Here is a 27,405-nt window from a genome sequence, read left to right as displayed (position 1 = left end):
AAATGTTTAAACTCATGACTTTGCTCTGCATCATTAACTTTCGTTCAAGCTTTGACAATAGCGATATACAAGAGACGTACATAATAATGATAACACATGTAATATTAAATTTAGCAAATGTGTTTTGAAGATGCTGTAAACGGTAGTATTGGCCAAAAGTAAATACATGACATCGACGCGTATCAAAACATTGCGACTGTTCTGTACACCTGAAGAATGGAGAATAATTTACCCATGATGCAACGACTGCCGCTACACAGCTAGCTATAAAGTTTAGTCTTTAGTCCACTATTTCGGCCGCCAAATTTTTCGCAAACGCGTTATATAACAAAAACAGCATGACTAATTAGGGACCATGGAGATATCAAAGAGTTCATAAATTCAAGTTTCTTTAAAAGCATTTTTCTAATTATAATGTAATAAAAAATAAATTAATTATAAATAAATATTTAACTTGATTTCCACAGTATTGTGCTGTTACGTTTCGAGTTACTTTCGATCTCCACACTGTCATTATGGAAAGCGCCGCTTGCATTGTTTTGATCAGAAATCTTTCTGCTGAACATAGGTGACCACTTAAAACGGAATCGACTGCTATTTAACGACTGCGAACTTTGTGAACTACTACTCAGTGACGTTGGTGACATTGGATGAGCAAGACTTAAACCACGCGTGTCTCGCCTACTTGATTCGTAAGAGCTTTCTGGGGATTCCAACTTTGTGAGGAATCTTCTATATACAGATCGAAAGCCGGTTCGGAATTGCTTGTTTGAAAAACTGTATATAACTGGATTTATCATTGTGTTCACCATAGGTAAGATTTGAATAAAACAATAATAAATAAACAAAAACAATGTCTGATTTGTTTTCTTCAGTTCTGGAAAGTACGAGCTGTTGAACATGATTATTAAATTTATAACACAATTTGGAAACCAACATAGGAGAAAAGCAAAGTAGACAATCGCCACGGATTTTGTTGCATGAAGTTCCTTCCTTCGCTTTCTTTGTTGCGCCTTTTTATGTCTTTCAATATCATTGGTCATTTGGCGATGACGTAATTCTTCAGTGGTACACACGTCTATTGTGGATGTGCTACTTTGTAACTCGACATGTGTTGACTCGATTGCCTGTATTTGTATCAAAGCAACTTGCAGAATAATTAAATACGTCACACTCATAATTAATAATGGTAGCAGATAAATACCAAAATAGGAAGCTGCATAATAATAATAATTTTTGTTTAAGCAGAAGCTTGTGAGTTGTACACTGAGCACACTATCTGTGTTTGTGTTCGATTCATCATTATTCCATTTAAAAAATCCAACGAAACTCCAAATAGCTGAGAAGATCCAAACAGCAGCTATCAGTTTCTTTGCTCGATTTACAGTTAGAACGTACGAATAGCGGAAAGGCATGGTGATAGCAACAAATCTAAAAAAGTGACAAATAATATTCATGCAAGACGAAATAAAATATTTTCATTTAAAAAAAAAATTGTGCTTTGAATTTCGTATCAGCAGAATATTGACACCGAAAGATCACCTTGTTGTTGTCCTGGTAAAAAAATGAGTGAGGAAAAAAAGAAAGAGAAACAGGATCGATTCCAACGTGCACGTCTGAGAGTTAAGCAGCGCTCAAATCTTCCTGTTGTGGAAGAGCCCAGTGAAGTTTTGGAACCAGAGGAGGAAGAGCTAAGCCCACAAGATATGGAGATTGAAAAATTAAAACAAAAAGTGACAGAAATAGAGAATGTTGTGAAAGAAAAAGAAAATAACATCAAGGAAGTGACTCGAAAATACTGTAGCATCCAAAATGAACTTGTCAACAGGATGGCTGAAATCCATCAGTTAAAAAATAAAAACAATTTGTCAAGAAAATTCCAACTAAATTATGGACATTTGAAAAGTCACAAAAATTATTTTTATTTTTATACTGGATTGGACCAAGCACGCTTCAACTGGGTATTTGCAATTATCAAAAATAAAATGAAACGTATCAGCAGAATATTGACACCGAAAGATCACCTTGTTGTTGTCCTGGTAAAATTGAAACTTGGCTTGTATAACAAAGATATCGCTTTCAGGTTTGGAATTACATGCAAAATGGTCACCAAAATTTATCGAAGCTTGCTTAAAGTATTATCAAAATCTTTACTTTTTTTAATTGTGTGGCCTGAGAAGGAAGCTATACGTAAGCATATGCCGAAGTGTTTCAAAAAGTACCTAAGTTGTCGCTGCATCATTGACTGCACTGAGATATTCATACAACGTCCATTAAATCTCAATGCCAGAGCACAGACATGGTCTAATTACAAGAATACTAATACCATCAAGTATTTGGTTGCATGTTCTCCAACAGGAAGTGTTAGTTTCCTATCAGAAGGATGGGGAGGTAGAGTCTCTGATAAGGAAATAACAATAAAAAGTGGTTTTTTGGATTTAGTCGAAAATGGAGATCTTGTTTTGGCTGATCGAGGATTCCTTATCGAGCAAGAGTTGGCAACACGAGGCGTGGTATTAAAAATACCTAATTTACCAGAGGGAAGGAACAAATGTCAGCAATGGATGTAGATCGATCTCGAAAAATAGCCAATGTTCGAATCCACATTGAGAGAGTTATTGGACGTTTGAGAAAGTTTGAAATTTTGAACACAACCATACCTATCACTCAAGTAGATTTATTGGACGATGTGTTTATCGTTATATGTGCTTTGGTGAACTTGAACAAAGGCATTATATAACATATATTATTACAGAGAATTTGATACTTCGCACACAACTAACATATTGTTATATTATATTACATATATTACTTTGATATAATGTGACACACTATTTTTTTTTAATATTATTCTGACAGGTAGAACATAGCCAAGTTTTCGGTGCTCTTGTTATCTTCACACAAGAATAATGGAACCATTCTATGTCACATGAGCCTAAATTGTCACAACCAATCATAGGTGGGAAGGATGGTCTTCTGCATATGCAATACACCTTTTCTTCATTTAGTAACTTGGGATCACTTTTCCGAGTGACAAGCTCTGGTAACAAAACCTAATACAATGGCCAGTTTTTCACGAAGTTTCCGACAAAATGGTTCATTTTTTGTAACCCTGATCAGAAAAGTATCATTTTCTTGCTTTCCTTGTGAAAAAACAAAGAAGTCACAATAATTCATTTTAGTGACTAACATTTGATGTTGTACTTGGAAGTAATAAGCATGATTTTTTTTGAATTTCCCAGCTTTATCAATGGGACAATTTTTATCGTTTCTCCATAGCTTCAAACTTTTTTTATATTTAAATGGGCATTTGATCTCAACTAAACTCTGACCATGACATTTGCACTTCACTAATCCATCAGGGCTTGCTGCAAGATATGGAAAGTTTGGATCAATATGAAGTCCAGTTGTGACAACTTGGAGATCAACATGGTGTTGTTTGACATGTTGTTCATATACTGAACGAGCTCTATTCTCCATTCTTTTCCCATATCTTGTTGCAACAACGTCAACAGGCTCTTTATATTGCATGATGGTCTCAATTAACGTTTTTGTTTTTTTCAAATCTGAAGTGAAGGCAAGTTTTGAAACTGAAGCTGTTATTCGCCCAGCTCGATGTAGCATCCATTTGTCGCTAAGGCTTTGAGCTTCTGTGAATTTTTTCAAGTTTTCAAACTGTATATCAAAGCACGAGGATTTGTATTGATTGTAATTTTTTTGAGCAATGTTATTTATTTCTATTTCATTTTTATTTATGGCAGCGGAGTCGTATATGTATGTCAATGGTTCAGGAAGAATGTTTTTTTCATTTTCATCCGCAGTTTCTGTTTCGCTATCATCATGGTGTGTTGTTTCACCTAAATCCAGACTTATATTTTTAAGTACAACTGCATCTGGAGCAATTTGACTGAGTGAAATCCACTGTTGTTTTTCCTCTTCTGTTACGAATTTCAAGGGATCCACTGATGTGAATCCTTTCAATTCACCTTCAAAAGGTTCGTCTATAGTAGGCAGGACTTCGCTTTTTTTTGGTCTTTTGAAGTTTATGTGCTTCAGAGGTGCAGGGTGTGCTCTTTTTCTAGATTTTTTCCATGAGCATAATTTGCTTGTGCAAGCTTTTTTGTTTAACTCCAATGTAGCACAAGCAACCAGTTTGAACAAAAGGGCAGCAACATGACTGCATGCCGAGCCAAGGCTAAAAGTAAAAATTTTATTAGTCACTTCAAAAAGAAAAAAAATTGTTAGTGAAGAAGGAAAGCTAATGTGAATTTTTACCCAGCAACGCAGGTACAATTTGCTGAAAGTACCCATCCACTTGTGTGTAAAATGATCCATACATCATATAGTTTTTGCTTTTGTCCTTGTCTCTGACTAGGTAGTACGGAGGATTTAATGTAGCAAAATTCAACGTCTTTCAAGAGGTGGCAATAAACATCTTGAACATGCCCAGAAAGATAAAAGTTGTAAGCTTCTAAGGATTTATAAGCTTTCAAAGATTCATTTGTAAATTCACTGGGTGTATGGATGAGATAGACATACAAATCCATATGCGTAACATCGGGTAGCAATGATACATCGTCGCTCCAATCTTCTCCCTTCAGTGAAAAAGGGTCGCGTAGGAGTGTTCCGTTGGCAAGCGTGAGTTTTTTTGAATAATGCTGTTTATCTTCACTTACTAATTTCGAGAAGTATTCGGTCGACATATTGGAAGTGAAGACCACGAGGCGGCCGCTTTCGTTTTGTTGCATTATACTCTGTACAACTCTTGGTCTGTGTTTATACCTCGCGTACATATTTTGGGCTGTATCAATTACCCAAGGCAAGGATATAAAAACGTCGCAGTTTAAACGCAGCTATTTAGTCGAACACAATGCAGGACTTGCTTACTCGCGTACTCCTGGTGTGTAGGCTTGACAAGCCGAAGTAATGGTCGAGAATAAAAGCCCGCGATGGAGAATATCATTAAAATCTTAGTAACGGAGTTCATAATGGTAGTGCAAGTTTCGATCGAAAGGTTTGTTTACTTTTTAAGCGATTTAAAACGATCGTTTAATAAGCAATTACCCTATTTGTTTACTATCTTGCCTGCCATTTTGCCTGTCGATTTGCGCAGAGGCTTGGGAACTGGTTATGTGACGTCACACGGAAATTCGTCTATATGGATCTGTAAGTTTGAAATGGATTAACGTGGAAGAGCATTTAATAAAGGATTTATTTGCAAAGTATAGCTAATTAGTTATATAAAAAAGAGCACAGATGAAAAGGATTGAAAATAAAATACACACTTTAATGATGTAATGACTGGCTTTACTTTTCGTTTGAAATGATTGTGTATAAATATTACATAACTAGCTAGGAAGAAATATATATAATAGCATGTTACACTGTGTTACTGTGTTCTTAATTTTGGTAAAATGCAAGAATAAATTGGCAACCGAAAATATTTGACGAAAACAGTTAAAGTCACTAAATTTGTTTAAAAAGTTATTTTCCATTAAATTTTTTTATTTTAACCACATTATATTATTTTATTTTATATTTCGCAGCGGTTGAAACTTTGTACTCTACAGATTAAAATTATTCCAACGCAAAATTGAGGGGTAGCAATTTTTAAGGTTAAGTTGGTGTTCGAACTGCACTGTTTGATATTTCTTGAAGTTGAGTGATATTAGAAATGAGTTTTTATGATCCTATTTTTAGCATCTGGGCACTTGATCCTATATATCTGATTACTGTATGAATAAGGCTATGATATATATGAGCGACCCAGTGTGACCCCAAGCTAGCAAAAACTACATCCAGACAGATACAGCCAGTTTTTGACAATTTGGTATAAAAAATGTAGGTATCCCAGCCCTGGTTAGTTAAATAAAGTTTCTAGCAAACACAAAATAAGAACTTTTGGAATTGTGTTTTTGATATTATAGCTAGCTAGGTATCTGTTTAATGAGCTACATTATTTTCGCTGTACTAGTAGCTATATAAATCTTGAATGACATGCTAGCAATCCCTCCTTGATCAGCACTGTGATATTTTTAACCCTATTCGGTCCGGGGTTTTTCGAACATACTATGACCGGGGGGGGGGCGGATTCCGCCCCCCCCTCAATAACTTTTTATAGGGTTGTTCAAATTGAATCAAACTTGGCACACTTATAGTACGTCATAAAAGGAACAAAATGGCGCCAAAAAAAATTTGCTTGCGTCAGCACATTTTCTGTGACGTCATCAGAAGCTTGAAAATTGTTAAAAATGCCACTATCTGCTTAAAATATAATTACTTTTGTTCTAGAGCGAATTTTTACATTCTGTTTGAAGTTTCTGAAAGCTAAATAAAAGTTATTTAACATATCTTCCGGTTTTTACATGGATCGGATAAAAAATTGCCAAAAATTGCCCGAAAATCCGTTTTTTTCCGATTTTCGGGTAAAATCCGACAAAATCGGGAAATCGGATTAGTCACGTGTTCAAATTATTCAAAATGATTCTTCTTGATGAAACAAAGTTGTGTTTCAAGTTTCAAGTTCTAAGGATAATCCTAACAGGAGTTATTATATTTTTCCCATTATAAGGATTTCATAGAGATTTTTAGGGGTAGTTTCGAGTAATGGCCAATATCAAAGCCTCTGAAAGGTATGGGACCTAAAAAATTAGCATGCAGGTGTCTAATAGATAAATGTTGAAACTCAGTAAGTATCATAGCCATATAACAAAGCAATCAGGAGTTATTAAAAAAAAACCGTCAGGGGGGGGCGGAATCCGCCCCCCCCCCCCCCCCCCGGACCGAATAGGGTTAAGACAATATTAAAACTTGTGATGTAACTAGCTACTAAAAATAAGGTTTCTTTCTGTTTTGACTGCTATCAATGTATCGCACCAGTTTAAAAAGCAAAAATACAAAGGAAAAAGTGAATAATTGTCTGCATGCTGCATGTTTTTCTTAGTAAATGTCTTACACTCTGCGGGGGATATAAAAATTTGTCCCTACAAGCGCTTCGCTAGTGCCCAGACCTGCGCGGTATGAAACTCCGTAATATCATTATATGTAAAGTAAAACGCAGAATTCAACTTTTCTAAAAAATTTCGATGACGTCATAGGCCAAAAACGCCCTTTACTCGCGTTTTTTTTTCAAGCGGTTTTCCGTGTCATTAAACAATTGCGATTTTCGCAAGAAAGGGTGTAAAAGCGCGTCTTACGTGGCCTATTTACTAGATAACCCTGCATCAATTTACATAAATCGTTAAAATGTCGAAAACACGCACTCTAGTAAATCTAAAGCTATTTCTGAAATTGACTACGTTATATCTTTGAGGGAGGTAAATATTTCAATTTGGTAGTGTTACACCATTCTCTATCAAATTACTAGAAACAATAAGTAGGACAATTTGGCTGCTGCTTTGAGTTTAAAATAGATTTGCATTTTTCTTACGCTTTTAAAGATTGTTCAGTGAAGAAGATTATAACAACGATTTATCCTTGATTTCTTCCAAAAAAAGGACATAAATTTTGCACCAAACTTTAAACGTTCTGGTAAAAGGTGTTAGGAATTGCTATGATTGAATGAGAAAATAATTACCTGTCAATGGCGATTAAAAACAAATTCAAGATGCTGGCTACGTTACAAAATGCATCACTAGCTATCATCCAATGACATGAAGCGCGATTGTGACAAAATCTTGAATATGTTTTCATCGAAATATTGAATGGAATAAGTGAAACTGCGAATGCCAGATCAGAAATTGCTAAAAAGAGGTCATCGATTAGTTATCATATCTTCATATAATTTTTGTTAATAAATATTTATCGTTTCAGTTTTTTTTTTCATTGTAAGATAAAAAATGCAAATTTTCCGTGCCTAACATTAGCAAAATTATTGTTTTTACATCCACTGCGATTTTCACAAAATGGAGGATAGAAGAAGCTATGCCATTTGTTTCATACTTTAAAAAACATTTAAAGTGATTATAGGTCTAGCTAGGTCAGGGGGGTATTAAAAGAAATTTTGTAGCATGGTTCAAAAGGTTGCAGATATCACGATGTCACGATATGCTGTGTGTTTCGAAAGTTGTGTTTAGTATTTTAGCTACCTAGCTCAGTATATTTGTCCTCATAGAAAAACAAAATTAATCGCAGTAAATATAAATTAAAAATCAAAACAAAAACAAATATGGATTAAAATCTTACCTAAGCTAATTATAAAATACACCGTCACACGATGACGTAATTGCTTCGACAATACAGATGCCATGACAACCAATGAATTTCCAATAATGCTAGCCAGTAAGATTAGCAACATGAAGCAAAAGTAGGCAACATTTTCTAATGATCCAAGTTTCGCAATGTCGCACTCATCTGGTAATACTGGGGACGACGTGTTGATAAGTGATTGGTTAACATCAGTATGGAAAGCTACTTTGTACCTTCCTATATGAGGAATTGTGTCAATGTTGTCATCATTGGTATTTAAGTAAAACAAATCATCTAAACTCATTGTAAAAACTTTTTAATTCGAATTTCTACTTTAAATTCTTCTCACATCTAGAAAGTAAATATGGAATTACAAATTGAACAAAACATTAGAACATATGTAAAAGCATTTTAAGTGAAAAATGTCCAGCAGTCGCTAATAATTTAACCAGAGTTTAGCTAGAAGAAAAATAAAATTCCAAATACAAGTAACAGCATCTGATGCGAAGTAAAAACTAATAATTAAGACTATATATTATAGTATTTCACTTTCTTATGCTCAAAAACATGAAAAAAATTTTCTCTTCCAACATGTCGTTCATGTCAATTCCTCACGTGATCTAGTTTATAAAGTCAGCAAATTTTAAGCAAACATATTTAAGGTTGTTATAGTTTTTGTTGAGGGACAACGAAGGGTGTGCAAATATAGATGTTTGTGTACATAACATGTGACTTGAAAAATGTTATTTCCCTGTTCTATTTTGTTAAATTTTCTCGAGCTACTTGTTTTTATAAAAACAATGCTGTAAGGCATACATGATATGGCTGAAAAATAAGAACAATTTGGAACAATTAAGGCTTAATTTTATTGATTTTCTATTTTTTGCTGAGAAACACAACAAACATGTAATATCTTTTAGGGCAGAATTTTTCACTGAATCAGATGTGGTGATTGTGCAAAACTTTTATATATATATTAACATTTCAGAAGTACTATAAGTTTAATCAAAAGTGTTAAAAATTTTAAGAGCAAAATAAGAACAGTTTTGGGCTGAACAAATAAAAATACATGACTATAATCTTAGGCCGCAAAAACTTTCTTGCTGTTGTTTTTTTGTGTGTTGGCAGACCTAACCAGATCAACCTACTTAAAGAACCAAAAAATTGTGTTTAAGTTATATCATATTTTTACGTGCCCTTTCCATCGAAGACCGATTTTTCATAAAACACGCGATACAAAATAGTATGGAAGCGCATAATCTTTCTTGTCTACAAATACAAGAAACAAAATAAGGAAGTTTTAAGAGTATCCATTTCAATTTAACTCTTGAAAATTTTTACAAACTTTGTATTCTGTGTCCGAAACGCATATATGTCAAGCATCAATTTTTACCAATGTATAAAACGCCAGAAAGCAATTTTTCACCCATCTTTCTTTGAAAAGTGAGTTACTTTGATCCTCATAACTTATCCTTAAGCTTTTGCTTTGCAAATTTCATAGTAATAACATTCAAAAGAAACTTTCTTTCGTAGTTTCAAGACCTCCACAGTAGTAATATAAATACTAACCATATAAGCAACATAAATTATTCTTATAAATTCCGTTCTCAAGACTTTCATCATTTTCACTTTTCACGAAATATTTCTAAGTTATATGAAATAAAAATGATTTTCTTGCATGTTTTAAAATTTATTCTCAAACAAATTCAAAGCAAGCAATACATTTGGCAAATAAAACGAAGCGATAATATATATTTTTAATTGACTTTTCAGATTTCAAATCGAAAACACAGCTGCCATCCTTACTAAACCAAAATCAACTCAGAATATTTTCTATTGTTGTTTTTTTCAAATAAATATTTCATTGAATTTTTCGTTAGTCCTTGTTGCAACACTTTTTCTTTCTTCAGAAATATTTAAAAAAAATCGACATAGCGATCAAGAGCACGCAATAGACAACCATCTCTTTTCAAAACAAAAAACGTCTCGTGAATAGTAATAATTATCTAGATAACCAGAGAACTACAGATCTGACGAAACTGAGGAGCCGGGGAAATTACCACTTCAGTTTTTTTCAGCTTAGATGGCTCTGGAAACACTATTTCTGCACTCTAACTCAGTTTAATTTTAGAATTTGATAGCGTTTTAGTCAATCTGAATGTCTTATATTTCAAAAAGTTCTAAGTTAGCAATAAGCATGTTTAGGCCTTCGTACTCTCTATATTGTCCTCTCCATCTGCTAAAACAATTAATCAACCTTATGCTAACAATTAACACTAAACCAAACTTAAAAGTATATAAAATAAAAACATACACATACATGCACAATCAATAAAAAAATAGACAACAACACCACCATCAAGAAAGGTAGAAGCAACAGCTATACAGTAAGTTGATGTAACAAAGTTTAACCACTGAAAACTTCTTTTATCTTCTTCATGATTCTATTATATATTCTTTTAACCATATAAGTGTTTTTTGAAAATGAATGACATGAAAGTGTGGGTTGATACATAAAAGACATCTTTTATAAGTAGTGAGACATGAACAATGAATTTTAATTCGTTAGTTTCCATGTTCACGTAATCTTGAAGAAGGATTTCTCAATATTATTACAAAGTGAAAGTTCCAGTCTGGAGATTGTATCCGATGATTTGCTCTTCTTAGCTATAAAATATGACAATGTGAGCTATTAACCAATGGATGACGAAATTTTATCCTGTTACTGTGAACAAATTATTTTCTATTAGATTCAATTTCTTTGTTGAAAATTTAGAGTACGTTAAAAATTTCCCCACGGAACGATGTGACAATGACGAAGCCATTGAGACAATGTCGGTGTAACAAAAACGACTTTTGTGCACTCACTCAAGCTTCTCCTTTTTCTTTATTGTCGTTTAAAAGCATTTAAAAAAATTGAAAAGGCGCTACATTTTTTATCGGTAATAAAAAGGGGGCGGTAGATAAGCTATCTAGCATGTCAGAACACAGCAAGACAAATCATTCGACTCATTAACCCAACAATATAAACAGCTAACGAGCTTATTCTCGTACAAAAATTATTTAAATAAAAAATATGTCATCTACTTTCTCCCACTGGTTTCATGCATCGACTTGAACATACACGCATTGTTCAGTTATTGAGTCGCATGTGGAGAAACAAAAAGAATGTTATATCTAACAGATTATAAGATTAAGAATTAAGTCGTTTAGAAATTTATTATTCTCTTTTTTGAAACCCACCATGTTTGTTTGTTTTGAGCCACTTTTTTCAACAATACTATACGTTTTTCTTAAGATGAAACTTTCTTTGTATAATAGACATGTTGAAGCGAGCTAGCCCGCTCTGCCTTCAAAATAAGACAAATTTCATCCTGCGTAACTGAGCCAACTCAATTAATCTAAAAAGCTGGCTTCATAAACTAAATGCAATCAAATTCTGTTCCAATGAAAAAAAAAGTTTAGCCGATCAAATTTCATAAATCATTGCGTAAAAGAATTAATCACACAGCCATTACAAGATTATTAAATTTGGCATCAAAGTTTTCTCTGTTGAGCAATATGACGTAAAAGAGCATATATACAATGTCTAAATTTTAATAAAAACAAGATAATAAAGTGCAACCGTCAACGCATATTATATTCACTTTTAGCTATCAACTCAACCTGCTTACTTCATTCAAATCTGACAAATAAGTAGCTGTGACGTCACACCAATGTGTCAAATTGATGTGACATAAGAAGATAAAAATATATAAGAAATTTAAATTTTTCGAACAGAATCAATAATATTAAAAACTGACGACAACACCAACCAACAATAACAAGCAACAATCAACAAACAAAAACAAAAACAAAAATGATGTTTTTCCTCAAAGTCACAATTTAAAAATACTTTCAACTTACTGGCATCCAATTCCTCAAATCATAATTTTCTCTGTCAAATCTCTAGCAACCAATTCGACAGAAAGTAAAATTCATCTGTTATACCTACTGCTTCGGATGCTGTTATATCGCTTAATTATATTCTGCATGTAAATGCAAGTATGTTAATCCAGGTTCGGTATGTTTGAAATATATTAATAGTTATTCTACATTAATTAGTCAAGTTATATATATATTATAAATAAACATGTATGTATAGATAGAAAAGGATTTATATTTTGTAGGTATAACAGGATTATGACGCAAATGGTGTAGGTTGCAACATTGCGAGGCTTTGATATATTTACTGAAGTATCTGTCAATAATGACTGTCATATCATAGGAAAGGTATTACTTTTTGTATGATATAACATTTTTTAACCTCAAAAGAGCAAAAAAAGGAAGGGATATTTACTATTAAGCGGTAATTGTGTATTATCAGTACGCTCCGGTGGAGAGCTATCAACCGAGGAGTTCTGACATTTACACGGATTATAGGGTAAGGCTTGTCGATTGTTAAGAAAACGTTTTTGGTTATATTGGAATTAGTGACCTATATTATCACCAGATAAACTCAGCGTTCTGTCGTAGAGTCAGAAACTCTGAAAATAAATATGTGTCCGTGTTTTTGGTAATAGGTGTAATGCGCGCTAAATGCCAAGAAAAGGATGTGATATAGACGTTTATTTTGAGGCTAAAACAGCAGCGTAAATTATAAAAACCTTTAAGAAACGTAAAATGGGAGCGAAAATGTGAGAAAGCAATAAAACAGTAAAGAACAAAATAAAAGCGACAAAAAAAATTTGTTATGTTATCTCCTTCTTTAGCTTCCGAAAGCATATCGCATCAATGTTTTTGCGTAATTTAGAATTCACCCACAGTACCTTATGTCGCATGCGACAAAAGTTGTGCAAAAAATTGTGTCACGTATTTTGATCTTTATAGTAACAAAAGATTAGTATGACACTCAAAAATTATACCGGTCACAATGCGTGTCAGATTTACATTATCGTATGCATGAAATATTATCGCATTTCGCGAGATTTCAGATGTATAAAAACAAAAGTAATAAAAAATTCTAAGAACAAATAATAATAATAATATTAATAATAAATATAAGTATAAAAAATGATTTATATTTATTTGTGTTAAAATATGATATTCACTTCAAGAAGGCAATTTTAATTTTGATTAAGCTTAAATCAAACTGAAAATTCTCAACTTTCTGGTAAAATTTAGCACGCTATACAACTCCAAGCTTTTTTTATACAAGGTACAGATTTCTTAAACAGCTCAGCCTTAAGAGAGTAAAACAATAAAAATAAAAAAATGTAAACTTAGATGAAAGTTTTACACGAAAAATATGAAACTAAAGAGAGATTACAATTGACAGGCTAGCTTAATTAATTTAAAATTGATTCGTTAGAAAGTTTAAAAGCAACAGCTATGCACCAGTTAACCCTATTAAAGAAAATTATGCGACCGGACTAAAATTTTGTTGGGTCAGAGGGTTGCTTATAGAACAGCGTGTATAATTGAAATACTGCAGTTAGCTGTCTATTTCAAAGAAAAAAAAAATATTCACATTAGCGCTGGCCACGTTAGACATATAAAAACAACAATAAACAAAACAACAAATTTGATAAATTTAAATAAACATCAGTTTCGGTACTTGTCATTCAGCAGTATATATTTCATAACCGCAATATCCATTTAGAAAAATCACATCAGATGCTGGCTCTCTCTCAACTCAAAAAGATCATAAACCTTCCTTAACAAAATCTTGCTTTTCATCTAACTTCTCTGTCGGCTTCTTTTTAAGTATGCTTGATGTTTTTCAGAACATAAAATCATGCCATCTACGTTATACAAACAAACGCAATTCTTCTGTTTTCGTATTTATTTAATAGCTGTTCATGAAAGCTCTGAAGGTATGACAAGAATGTCACATTTAAGTGGAAGTGAAACTTGTTAGATTATTGGCTTTCAGCAGAAAGCCATTTTTTAGGTAAATACAAACCGTTTTTAGAGTCATCGGTAATGTGTGGTTACTTCTCATTGTTAATTTTACAGTTTCCATAGTTTGTTATAAATATTGATAAACATTGAGTACAGTAATATATAACAACTACACTTAAAAGTGCACTCACTGTCTTCTTAACTTTAATACATGCGTTGGTGTGCATACGATTTTTTTAATATAGAATAAAACTTTAAAAAATGTTATTTTCTTCCATATTGAATATTTTCAAGTTGAATATTTTCATTTCCTCTAAATTATCAATCAAACGTTACACTCACTGTCTTGTCAACGGGGTTTGTTTGAAATAACGTAAAAAAAGTCATGCCGAATCTTATCAATGCAAGTAACATCACATTTTGTGATAGTGTTGCGTGTTCGTTGTCAGACTTCAAAGTAATGATTAGTTGTTCTCAGTGTTTTCCGTAACGAATAGCTGTCAGTCTCCAAGGATTCGCATAAACCACTGTTAAAGTTCTCAACCCTAGTCATTCGTATTTAACGTTCTTTACAAACGATTGAGACAGTCATCGGAATGCTTATTGTCACACAACTTGTTATAAAAGGGCTATAATGTTCTCAGCTGTGGTATATGAAGGCATTTTTTGTATTTCCGCTAGGGTAAACTATAGTTTTGCACGAAGGAGATTTTAGAAATTAGCACCTCTAGATTGCGAAAACTAATTAAAATCCAACACAATTGTATTCAAATCATCTAAATTTATCAAAATTACAAATAAAAAGACCTAGGCACACTATTGTGCTGAGTTTTGTAACAAACGACTCACTCCACAACACCTACCACTTCCCGTAAAAGCGACGCACCCTGCAACAAAAAATGACCCATTCCCACTAAAACAGCTGACGCTTTTGCGACAAGAACGGCTTACTCCGTTTAATAGCAACTTCCTTGGCTAGCTTCCCACGGCGAAATCAAATGTTCCCGTGAATCAGGTGTTGATACCAATAAATCTGGCGAATGTATGTTGAAGAAAAACATTTTCTGGTGATTGGCAAGTGGATGGTTCTGGTCAAATTTGTTAAAGAATTGTTACGGTATGACAAGTGAAAACACGCTATAAATCAATTTGCGTCTCCGGGATTCTTGTCTTTCTGCATGTCAGTCATTCCAAACCTTCTCCATCTCTCTTTTCTCTTATTAATTTTTTACATCAATTTGTGTGACATTGAAGATACTGCAAACAGTAACAATCCAAGGTGTTCTCAGCGATTGGTAGTCCTTATTATCCTTTGTGTAGGAGTGAAATCTTAACTGCCGTATATTTGCTTTCAATGTTGACAGAAATTCTACTTTTTAATATAAAGTCCTTAAAATTTGCAAAGAAAATTCTATGTTTAGGATACATGGACATGAAGTGAACGACTATAATGATTATTTGCTTAACTTTGAGAAAAAAAAATAGATTAGAATTGATTATTTTCGTAAGCATTAATGTTATGTTCTTACTGCACCTAAGTTGGGCCTTTTTTGTTGCAAGAAGTAAGAAACTAACACGTGAGAAGAACAGAAGAATTTATTGCACAACTTTTATTTAATATTTTCCCGGTAAATAGCTGTTATATCTGTTTTCTTTCGTTCGATTCCAGTGCGGGAGATCTTGGGTTCAAACCCTGGCCGAGACATGCCAGAGACTACAAAAGTGTGAATCTATCCTTTCTGCTTAGCGCTCAGCATAAGAATAGGATTGATATCGTAGGCGGTTGTCTAGCTGAGGGATTGCTGTGCTTTCACGATTTTCGTAGTTCAAATGGGGCTTTAAATGCGCTAGGACCCCCTTCGCAGGACCCTTGTTGATAGCAGTACCAATAGGAACTGAAGAGGCTATATATGTAATATTAATAACTTCATCTTAACAGGCGCAGAATAGGTACGAAATAACAATGCGGGAAAGAGGTACGACGGGCGAAAAGTATTTATGCTTTATATCATACTGTTTTTTTAAGCAACGCTTTCTTCTGTCTGGTACCGGTGTGGATCTATAACAGGCGATGAAGTAGTTGTATTTAGTTGTTTACTTCTTGTAGACAAAGTATCTGACCAAGAGATAGATGGATTTGCTGGAGAATGTATATTAAAAATGAAAATTCCTAAAAATAATTTCTATAATCTATCCTGGTATTGCTTTGAAAAATTTTACGAAAAACGTGTGTGTATAAATAATTTTTGGAACATTCTGTTGTATTGATACACATGGTTTTGAAAGAGAATTTATTGAATTGAAGACACAGAAAAATAACACCAAACTGAGGAACAAAAAATACAAATAATAATAAAGATAAAAAAATTACTTTGTCTGAGTTCCAACTGATGTATAATTTGAACAGCTTGCCACTGTTTGCTCAGTTGCGTATTTGTTTCATCAAATTTTTTTTTGCGAGAAATATTTTCTATTTCCATCTTTATTTCGTCTTAAAATTGTCTCACACGCAACTCATTGGGAGACTGAGTTCAACCGATCTTTTTTGATGAAACAGCGAATAATACGGACTGGGTGGGGCAAGCTAGACAAACAGTCTGTCTAATGTGTTTACATATTTGTTTCACAATCTAAGCGAAATTGTTTGAGTTCTTACAACAAGACAAGGTTGTGTCGATATCGGATACCGGCTAAACAGTGTCTTATAAGCATAATAGGGGTCAAATCCTTTATAGGACGAAGCGACTTCTACGCAACAGCCGGCCCTGTTTACAGAAAGAAAAGAGCATCAAAAAAGAGGGGTTAAAAACAACTATAATTTCTAAAATTTTTTTGTTTTGAATTTATGCAACTTTCATACGACTAACATGATTAAAAGCGAATATTAATTTAAATTGGCGCACTTCCCAAGCAACCAGTAAACAACGATAGAATCTGCGCACAAATAAATAAACTCACCACCGAGATTCAGTCAATATTTTATGTTGCTTATAAAAAAGCGTATAGCTGAAATCAGAATTGACGTTTATCAGTACTTTAAAAATTTTAAACGTTATTTCTTTGCAACGAACAAGGTCTAGACTTTTTTAAAACTTACTATATATGGACAACGCAACGTATTTTTCTGTTGTTTAAAAAAGTTGAACTTAATCGTACTTTTTTACGTTTAAACAAATGTTCAATCTTCTCCAGACAGATCAACTCACCACGTACAGCGGGTTATATCAATTCTCTCCGTTCTGACTTTTAAAAAAAGAGCTATATTGTAAAAGTTATTATATTAAAATATGTTAAAATATATACAATAACGACAAAAAAATGTAAAAATTCTAAACATGTTGTGCATGACATTCTAAAATCAAAATAAATGACCATTTTTTGGAGACGTTGAGCAACAATAAACAATGGATATGGCCAGTTCAAACAAGTCGTAGAGCAAAAAAGCAGGTCCCAAGGTTTGCAATAAATATTACTATCGCCTAACTATATTTACAAGTGTGAAAGTAGAAATTTTGTATCTTCTTTACGCCATTAGTCACATTAGACTATTGTGACGAAATAGTATAGCCAAAAATGGGGGGGGGGGGGGATTCACACTATAATTTTTTAAGCATGCTATAATTTAAAGCACGATATAAAGCGCGCTTAATAATGTGAACGCATTTTTGTTTTATTAAAATGCCTTTCAAATTATGTTTACTACCTTTAAACATGCTTTAAATAAAGCAAAGATTTAGAGTGCTTCGAGTCACTCTTTATTTTTGCTTTAGCTGCTATAAGTACATGAAATAATAGAATAAAAATTATGCACAAATATTTGAATATCAAAAGTGAGGATTTTGAGCGTGTGTTATGAAAGTGAAAGTTCATTCGTATGTGAGAAAAACAACATGAACGCTTTGTTTTAAATTTTGTTTACAACTCTCCCTTTGATGTTACCGGCAACTTGCTTTAGTCAAAGCATGCTTTATTTTTATAATAAGCATGATTTATTCTAGTGTGAACCCCCCTCCCAACCCTGTCTACGAACGAAGGACGAATTAGCAGGAGGGAAATGTTTGATGGAAAAATATAAATTTAAAAGCTTGATACATCTGTAACAGATTCTTTTGATGTAGAATAATATTTTCCCTTACCCTTAGATTTCGAAGTCAATTGGTGTCACAACAAGAACTAAAGACGTGCTCTTTGTTAAGCGTAACTCGTAATCCTTGAGGTATCAAAGTACACTGCCGTATGAAACAAAATGAAGTTTCCAATCTAAAAGTGCTCAACTTTTTCAACGCTGCTAAAACGAGTGGACAGGAGACAGGCTCAATGACGAAAGGTTGAGGGTTAAAAGCATTGAGATACAAGCTGTTCAATAAATGCTTGAAAACTTAAAAGTTGATTAGAAAAACACATATAGATATATACAAAATGTTGGTTAAAAATTACTTTCATTAGGATTTAAACTGGTTTGCGACCATCCTCTAGACTTCTGATGGTAAAATCCATTATTAAACATGTCTAAACTGGAATGTGTGGAACTTTGACTTACTTTGCTTCTCTGACTCAGTCGTCCAAGTTCACCTATCATACTACTCAAACTACTCTTCTTCCTTCTTGAATCGCCATACGATAAAGATACATTCTCGAAGTCTCGAGGTAGTTGCCGTCTGAACAGTTTATATAAAACTCGCTTGAAGGCGGAACGAAATTGCTTGTTTGAGAAACTGTAAATAAATGGATTTAAAGCTGTATTGAGAACGGGAAGAACTTCAATGAATGCATAAAAAGTGAACATGAATGCGTTGTAGTTTTTCACTTTAAAATTGTAAAAGAAATTTGTATCAATATTGTTTATTGTAACAATGATGCATGAAGGAAGCCAACAGATGACAAACGTTCCGTACACTATCGCCAAGGACTTCGTTGTTTTCCATTCTCGTCTTCGTTTTTTACTTAAATTTTTCTTCTTCCCCTGTGGTTTGCCTGTTTTATTATTGTTTTCCCACTTACGCATACTAGATGTTTTCTCGATGGATTTTATATGAGATAAAGCGATATGCAGAATCTCAAAATACACAATTGTTATTATGATGAGTGAGGTCACATAGACGCCTAAAAAGACAGCCAAATAAAACGTCCGGTTCATATTACCGCAAAGGCGCGTTATATAAACGCTTCCGGTCCCAGTCCAGTCGAATATACCTATCCAACTCATCATAGCTGCAAAGAACCACAGGAACGCTAAAACCTTTTTCCCGCGTGTCTGTGTCACCCAATCTGTGTAACGGAAGGGAAACTTAATGGCGACGAATCTAAAAAGTAGGAAGTAACAAGGCAACTGATCACTCTTAAAAGAAGATTGACGAAAAATACTTATACTGATATGGTGTGTCTGACTGATGAAATTGCAGTATTTTAAGATTTAACCCCTATAGAACTGTCCCATATCAGCGTGTTGTCCTTTCAACGAGCTCTCATGAAGTCAATATTTCAACAATATACTGCGAAGTTACAAAAGATGTTTGTGTGAGGTTTATGCTTTAACCTCCTTGTAAATAGGAAATTTAAAATGCGCAACTAATTACTCAAAAAGGTAACAACTTTATATCATAAATTATTATAAATTATCATAAATCTTCATAAATTATCATAAAATGTCATAAATTGTCTTAGAGTGCTTACCTGTCAAGCGCAAGTACAAGAAGATTCATGATACTTGCAGTATTGCAAAATACGTCAGATATTATGTACCAGTAGCAAGTTGCAACACTGTGACAAAACCTTGAATCGTGTAGCTGTATGGATATTCGGAATGGGATAAGCAATGCAGCGTACAAAAAGTCAGAACAAGCTAAAAGAGAAAAAAATCATGATAGCACAGTTTTTACTCCGCAACAGATCTGATGTATTTAGTTTCTGACAGTTATATAGAAGTTCGAAATTAGGCGTGTTGAGAGTTACAGGAGGTACAATGGAGATTTCCAAATTTGCGAAAAGATAACAGAAATTTAATCTCCGATTTGTTCTATTCTTACAATAGGTGTATCAGCGGTAGACTGAACACTTTTCACACAAGTTTTATTTTGTCACTCAAAAATTGTGAACTTAATGTAGAGAATAAGTAAGCTAAGTTTTATTGTTGGATTTACATGAACTTTCATTAACACATATATGGTGAAACATCTTTCTTGCTAGGCAGAGTCATTCTCGTAATATGTCACCTTTCTTCTGGTACTTTATTCAAAACTTGATAGTCGAAACTAACACCATATTATAATATCAAACTGCCCAATTTTCCCTAAATATGATGGCCAAATGAGGTTGTAAAAGAACAACAAGAATAGTTTATTAGTTCATTTTTGTCGTTTGACCACGAAAAAAATATGTGGAATTATCGGGGTGACTTTTGTAAGTCCATCTAACTTAAGCACGGATGTCGAGTGCTTTGCAACTTTCACAATCATTTTTTTAACATAACGCTCTTAAAAATTAAGCAATTCTTTCCACCTGTGTTGTCTAGATTTCCAAATAACGTAAACCCTCCAAACAACAGTTCAAATCTTAACTCAAATATTGATGTATTTACCTAGACTTGCAATGAACTTTGACGTTACTCGTTTCTTCAAACTTGGAGACATCAAAACACCAACAACTACTAACAAATTTCCAATTAAGCTGGTCAGTAAAATAACCACCATGAAAAGGGCGTATACGATCTGCCCTGACGTAACATTATGAAATCCATCACACATGTCGACGCAAACTACTTTAGATGTGTTTCCTGATGTATTGTATTTTAGTGTTGCTACATCAAACGATGCATTTGATGTCATGTTAGTGTAACTCGTGGAACAAACCAGATTGGTAGCCATAGTAAAAGCAATTATAGACACCTTAAAAATCTTTATATTACTTTGGAACAGATGAATTTCTATATTTGCTCCTATTTCTTCTGTTTTGTAACTTCTTCAATATATTTATATTTCTACGTAACACCTTTTGATCTCTTTATACACCTTTTTTTATATTAACTATGTATGTTTCACTCTTTAATAAAAAATATATATGACCAAAACAAAGGAGAAAAAAAACTGTAAAACAATATCATTTAATATCAGAAAGTCATGTCTCGCTTACTCCGTTTACCAAGCTGAAAGCAATCAAGGACTTGCCAGTATAAAAAATAAAGTTAAAAGAAAATAGAACTATAAAGAAAAAGCTAGGACTTTTTTTCATTGATTTATGATTTGCACATGTTAAACAAGCTAAAAAAATAAAACTTCAGTCAGTGTTTTTTAAAGCTGATTTCAATTAAAATCTTGTTTTAATGGCATGCTATCCATACAGTCCTATCAAAGATTTCAATGTAAAAAATCTTTTTATTTGTGTATATGTTCTTAAAGTTGTAAAGATAACGCAATTCTTTATCTAAACCATATTGTATATCGTATATCAGTTTAAACTTTGCTTCTCATAACTTAAATAACGTAGTATTAAAAAAGCAGTTAGAAAAATTATAGTGTATTTTTAAAACTTCTCTATCTGTGTTGGAATTATATATTTCTTTAAATGTACACACTCTAATTCTTCTTGTCTCGTCTTGATACTCTCTTTCATTCAGTCATATCCAACGCTTATTTATTTCCCTCACTTCTCTTGACTTGGTTATTACAACATATAAAAAAGATATTAAGAAATATTTTTCAACATCTACATGTTAAAACGTATGTAATTGAATAAATAAAAAAAGCATTTGAATCAACATTTGCTTTAAGTAATTATTCAATGTTTATTTCATATTATTGTACATTGTTTAGAAACGTCTTTGCGTTATAAACTCTATAAATGGGTTTGAAATAACATTGTGGTGCGAAAAATCTTGGTTTTATGCAAACAACTTCGGATGAAAGCAAGGATCTTGTAAATTGTGCTTTGCAACGTTAATTTATACTTTTTAAATCCAAAACAGGATGATTTTAGCTTATAAAAATAAAGTGATTAAAAAGGTTTGAGTTTAAAAAGATCTATTTTTATTCTAACTGTTATAAAGTTGATTTATCGGGAGACGACATTACTCGTTTTTATTTTCGTGCATTCCCGTAAGTTCGTAAAATACTTCAAGACAAACGTTTTGTTCATTTCATATTTGATATAAAAGGGAACTTTTTTTCCACGAAATTGTAGGGTCATTTTAGAAAGATTTTTTCAGTTCAATTTTACTAGTCGACAAGTCAGTAAATATATCCTCTTAGGTACAGGGAACAATGGACAAAATAGAATTTGCTTTAGAAATTTTGATGACGTCAGCAGTGCATATACATTATTTTAGGAATTTGTTTACCCGTTGCCTCTTTTGTGGAGAACTTCAAACACTGATAAGAAAATGTATAGGATCATGTACATTTAAACGAACAGTTGCAGAGATATTGGTATTCAAAGTTGTTTGATGGCGTCATCAATCCGTTTGATCTATAACGGGTGGGTTCACCCAGCTTTAGGAAATTATTTTGGTGCCAGGTGGTCCCTAGTTACCCACACGGAAGATGACGTCCCGTTTTCAAGTTATCTGGCCTCCAAGTTATAAGCGCAATGTCTAAACTAAGTAAGCTCTACAGTAAGTATAAACAACCTTGTAGGATAGTACTCGGTGCAGACAGATGCACACCATCCGAGCTTTTATTAAAAGAATTTGGAGTTTTAAACATCTACAAATTTAACATCCATTAAGTCTTACATTTCATGTTTAAGATAAAAACCGCTTCCTTTCCGTTAGTGTTTAATGACAAATTTTCTTATATTGAGCATAAATAAGACGCAAGGTGCTCCAAAGATAACTTCGTTATACTAAAAACAACTCTAAAATTTAGCGGCTATTCCATCAAAACTAGAGGACCACAGTTGTGGAACATAATTTTAGACCACAAATTTAAAATGAATATAAGTTTAGAACGATCCAAAAGGGTTGTAAAGAACATCCTTCTTGAAACTGACAATGACGTTCCTTATTTTTATATCGGATGTGTTATGATGTGTTATATCGGATTTTACATTTTTACATTTTTAACAAAATAATTAAACTGTTTGTAGCTCAACTATTAACAGAGCCTGATGATAAGACGATTTGCGTCTTCCACTTGCTCCGGCTAACTTTAGTAGCCTTTTACTTGTATTTTTATTTTATTAGTATATCTTATCTAACTGGCTTCATTAATTGTAAAACTTTGAGCAACTTTAAAGTAAAATGGAAATATACATTTTAGCTGTTATAGAAAGACACGCGAAAGTAGCCTGATAAATTTAGGCCACTAAAAGCCCGTGGAAAAATTTACTTAGGCAGAAGGACTTTGGGAAAGATCTTTATTTCTATTTTCATGACGTCAGCAGTGACCCGTTGATACTCAATTTTTTTCAGAATTTGCTTACCCTTTCCGCCATCTGCTTTTGACAAACAATAAAAAAGATAGATTATAGAAATTATTATGAAGTCAGCATTGCATATTCAAAAAATCTTTCTTTAGGAATTGTTGTAATTTAAAGCGAACGTACAAGAAAAAGCTTTTTGTGAGCAGGAAGATCTAATTTGACAAAAATACAAATGTCTATTAAAAAAATGAACTAGTTTGCATGTGCTCACAAACCATCCTTTTACGTGATAGTGTGTTAACTGCAACTTTAGATTATGTAGAAATATTCACAAGTCCTTCTCTTAATACTTTAGATGGAGGTTTCCAATTAATGAGATTAGAATAGTTTTCTCAAGTTGTTTGGAAAATAGGTAAGGCATTTAGTTGTCGATTATATTAAACCTACGTTGCAAGACATTTGAATATATCTTGCTTTCCTTAAAAGGAATATCACCTTTTGGAAGGAAATTCTTCCAAGTCACGTAAAGTTAATTTGCACTTTTTTTGCAGTGTGTAGCATGTTTATTTAATACCATTTTATTTTTGACCATTAGATTCTTCGCAAAATTACGGCGACCAAATGGATTCAATACAGAACAGCAGAATATTATAAATACACCAAAATATTACAAATACAAAACAGAATATTTGAAATACAAACAGAACTGAATATTTCAAGTACACAAAAATATTCCAAGTATAGAACAGAATATTCCAAATACACAGCAGAATATTTCAAATACACAAAATTATTTCAAAACAGAACAGAATATTTCAAATACACGGTACAAAAATGTTGCAATATTTGTGAAATCACGTCGATAAAAAAAAATGTAAAATCTCCCACTTGATATCAAAGCATATTTTTTTGCACATTTTGGCATATTAGATGGAGATGGTGTAGTGATAACGAATTCGGCTTGTTATCACAAGCTTTTAGATTTAAGCCCCCACTTACCCAAATTAGTCCCAGGTGTTCCCTAGTTACTCACGCGGTGAAAAATCACTGATGTCATCACCTCGTTTCCAAGTTATTTGGCATGAAAGATCTAAGTGCTTTGTAATGGCTTCATCAATTTAATATAGGATATTGACGTTAAAGTAGTGTTATATAAGAGTAGTCGATAAGGCCCGTGGAAGAATCCACTCAGGCAGAAGATTGGGTTATTTTAGATTTTTTGCTAACGTCAGTAGTGCATATTACGGAGTTTCATACCGCGCAAGTCTGGGCGCTAGCGAAGCGCTTTGTAGGGATAAATTTTTGTCATGTTTTCATTTGTCTCGATAGCCCAAATAATTTTCATGGTCAGTTGTTCACAACTATTCTGGTTAGTGCTGCGAAAAGAGGCAGAAATGCAAAATCCTGCCTTATGGTTCTTCAAATAACTTTTTACTTTAACTTACGTTTTGCTTTTTTATTAACACGTTTAAATGTTGTTGCTAACCCTCTTTGTGGTATATTGACATGGGTAAGATGTTGGAATCGGAGAAAACTTAATTTACTGACTTTTAAAGAGACGCAAGAGAAGACATATTGTTGATGTTGGTTTTAGGGGTTAGCTTTCTGAAGTTGCAAGCTACATATACCATACATTTTGTGTTGTGGGGAATAAAGTAATGGTTAAAACGAAACACTATTCTATCATTATCAGTGCACTTTGGCAAGAAGAAATAAAAATTACAGCTAGCTATAGAAAGACTTAAAGGAAGTTTTTTTACAGTAAGCTATAGCTAGCTAGCTATATATGGATCTGCAAGTTTGACATGGATTAACGTGGAAAAGCATTTGATAAAAGATTTATTGGCAAAGTATAGCTAACTAGTTATATAAAAAAGAGCATAGATGAAATCGACTGAAAATAAAATACACACTTCAATGATATAATGACTGGCTTTGACTTTTCGTTAGAAATTATTGTATATAAATATTACATAGCTAGCTAGGAAGGGATATATATATAATAGCATGTTACACTATATTACTGTGTTCTTAATTTTGGTAAAATGCAAGAATAAATTTAGGCAAGGTCCACTTTTACAATTTTGTGATAGCTATAGTAATTTTGGTACATTGTCATAAGAAAAATGTGGCAACCAAAAATATTTGACGAAAAAAGTTAAAGTCACTAAATTTGTTTAAAAAGTTGTTTTCCATTAGATGTGTTTATTTTAACCACAGTACGTTATTTTATTTTATATTTCGCAGCGGTCGAAACTTTGTACTTTACAGATTAAAATTATTCCAATGCAAGCGTAGCAATTTTTAAGGCTAAGTTGGTGTTTGAACTGCACTGTTAAGTTAAGTGATATTAGAAATTAGTTTTTATGATCCTATTTTTAGCATCTAGTCACTTACCAACCTATATATCTGATTACTGTATGAATAAGGCTACGATATATATGAGTGGCCCAGTGTGACCCCTAGCTAACAAAAACTACAACCAGACAGATACAGCCAGCTTTTTGACAATTTTTAATTTGGTTTATAAAAAATGTAGGGAACTCCGCCCTGGTTAGTTAAATAAAGTTTCTAGCAAACACAAAATAAGAAATTTTGGAATTGTTTTTTAATATTATAGCTAGCTAGGTATCTGTTTAATGAGCATGAAACTATTACTTTAGAAAAAAACCCATTGTTTTCTTTACTGTGTTTAATGAGCTACTTTATTTTGGCTGTACTACTATCTATATAAATCTTGAATGACATGCTAGCAATGCCTCTTTGATCAACACTGTGATATTTTTAAGACAATATAAAAACTTGTGATGTAACTAGCTACCAAAATAAGGTTTCTTTCTCTTTTGACTGCCAACTTTTCATGATGAGTGTACCCCACAACTTGAAGCAATTATAATAACCAAGTTTAGGTCTTGAACTTTCATAATATACAATCTTATGTCAATACTGAGTATTCTTCCTTTAAATAATTGTAAAATCAATATATCGCGCCAGTTTAAAAAGTAAAAATACAAAAGAAAAAGTGAATAATTCTCTTCGTACTGCATGTTTTTCTTAGCAAATGCCTTACGCTCTGCGAGGGATATAAAAATTTGTCCCTACAAGCGCTTCGCTAGTGCCCAGGGCTGCACGGTATGAAACTCCGTAATACAAAAGAAAATTGGCGAAATGTAGTTTTTCTGTTGCCTGTAAGGCGTACAGATTAAAACGCTTATAAAAATAATGTATAGGATCGTATGTGTTCGCAAACGCATAAGAAGATATTAAAGTTTTAAAATTATAAAAGTTTGCTGACGTCAGTAAAGTCCTCTAAAGTACAAAAAAAATTCTTTAGAAATTTGCACTGTGAAATCCACTTAGGCAGGAGTGCTTTGGAAAAGAGAATCGTAACTTGTATTTTGATGACGTCTGCCAGGACCCGTCCATACATAATATTTTTTTCCTGAAAATTGTTGACGTTGCTTCCAATGTGTAGAGCATGAAACGCTAATCAAACAATGTATAGAATAATGTAGAACACTAAAAAAAGTAAAATCAGAAATAACACATCTCAAATATTTACATCTTATAAAGTGATAACGCTTGATTCGTTGGAAACCTTTAATATTTTAATCAAAAGTGTCAAAAAACTTCAAATTCATATTTGGAAAATCATTTATTCGGTTGCATATTATCCTGTTCTCTAGAAATATACACAAAATGTAAAAATGAACAGGTTAAGAACACATTTTTTTTCTCAGTATTATGATCTGTAGTGATTTTTACCAACCATTTTAAACGGGAATGTTAAAAAAGAATAAGGAGTAAATTTGAATCAACAAAGATATTATTTTTGGAAAAGAGAGTGTATATATGTCTGTCCTCACAAAAGTTTACACAAAATGTAAAACAAATCGGTTTTGGAGGAGCATAGTATTTCCTCTAAAGAACGCCGCGGCGTTCTTTACAAAATGCAATTTTTAGGTGCGGCGTTCTTTAGAG

The 27,405-nt window shown here is 32.9% G+C and overlaps 3 protein-coding genes and 1 long non-coding RNA gene across 4 annotated transcripts; 1 reads left to right on the top strand and 3 right to left on the bottom strand.

The window, feature by feature from the left end:
* Positions 1–380: 380 nt before the first annotated feature.
* Positions 381–12,171, bottom strand: LOC130642040 (adenosine receptor A2b-like). The gene is made up of 4 exons (XM_057449109.1): positions 12,094–12,171; positions 8,185–8,538; positions 7,577–7,742; positions 381–1,431 (listed from the first exon to the last, which is right to left on the bottom strand). Exons 2-4 carry the CDS (start codon positions 8,489–8,491, stop codon positions 450–452), a joined length of 1,455 nt encoding a protein of 484 aa, XP_057305092.1. The 5' UTR covers positions 8,492–8,538; positions 12,094–12,171; the 3' UTR covers positions 381–449.
* LOC130642039 (uncharacterized) lies at positions 2,361–6,772 on the bottom strand. Its single transcript, XM_057449108.1, has 2 exons — positions 4,276–6,772; positions 2,361–4,195 (listed from the first exon to the last, which is right to left on the bottom strand). Exons 1-2 carry the CDS (start codon positions 4,791–4,793, stop codon positions 3,019–3,021), a joined length of 1,695 nt encoding a protein of 564 aa, XP_057305091.1. The 5' UTR covers positions 4,794–6,772; the 3' UTR covers positions 2,361–3,018.
* Positions 12,115–25,442, top strand: LOC130642047 (uncharacterized). Its single transcript, XR_008982534.1, has 4 exons — positions 12,115–12,250; positions 12,357–12,459; positions 23,780–23,836; positions 24,020–25,442. It is a non-coding gene; the product is annotated as an uncharacterized LOC130642047 (long non-coding RNA).
* On the bottom strand, positions 17,332–21,687 carry LOC130642041 (beta-1 adrenergic receptor-like). Its single transcript, XM_057449110.1, has 3 exons — positions 20,648–21,687; positions 19,744–19,912; positions 17,332–19,373 (listed from the first exon to the last, which is right to left on the bottom strand). The coding sequence occupies exons 1-3, from the start codon at positions 20,931–20,933 to the stop codon at positions 18,497–18,499; spliced, it is 1,332 nt and encodes a 443-aa protein (XP_057305093.1). The 5' UTR covers positions 20,934–21,687; the 3' UTR covers positions 17,332–18,496.
* Positions 25,443–27,405: the final 1,963 nt, after the last annotated feature.

The sequence above is a fragment of the Hydractinia symbiolongicarpus genome, chromosome 4, assembly GCF_029227915.1.
Source record: "Hydractinia symbiolongicarpus strain clone_291-10 chromosome 4, HSymV2.1, whole genome shotgun sequence".
NCBI classification, from domain to species: domain Eukaryota; kingdom Metazoa; phylum Cnidaria; class Hydrozoa; order Anthoathecata; family Hydractiniidae; genus Hydractinia; species Hydractinia symbiolongicarpus.
Note: the sequence above shows the minus strand (reverse complement) of the source record. Positions and strands in the feature narration are given on the sequence as shown.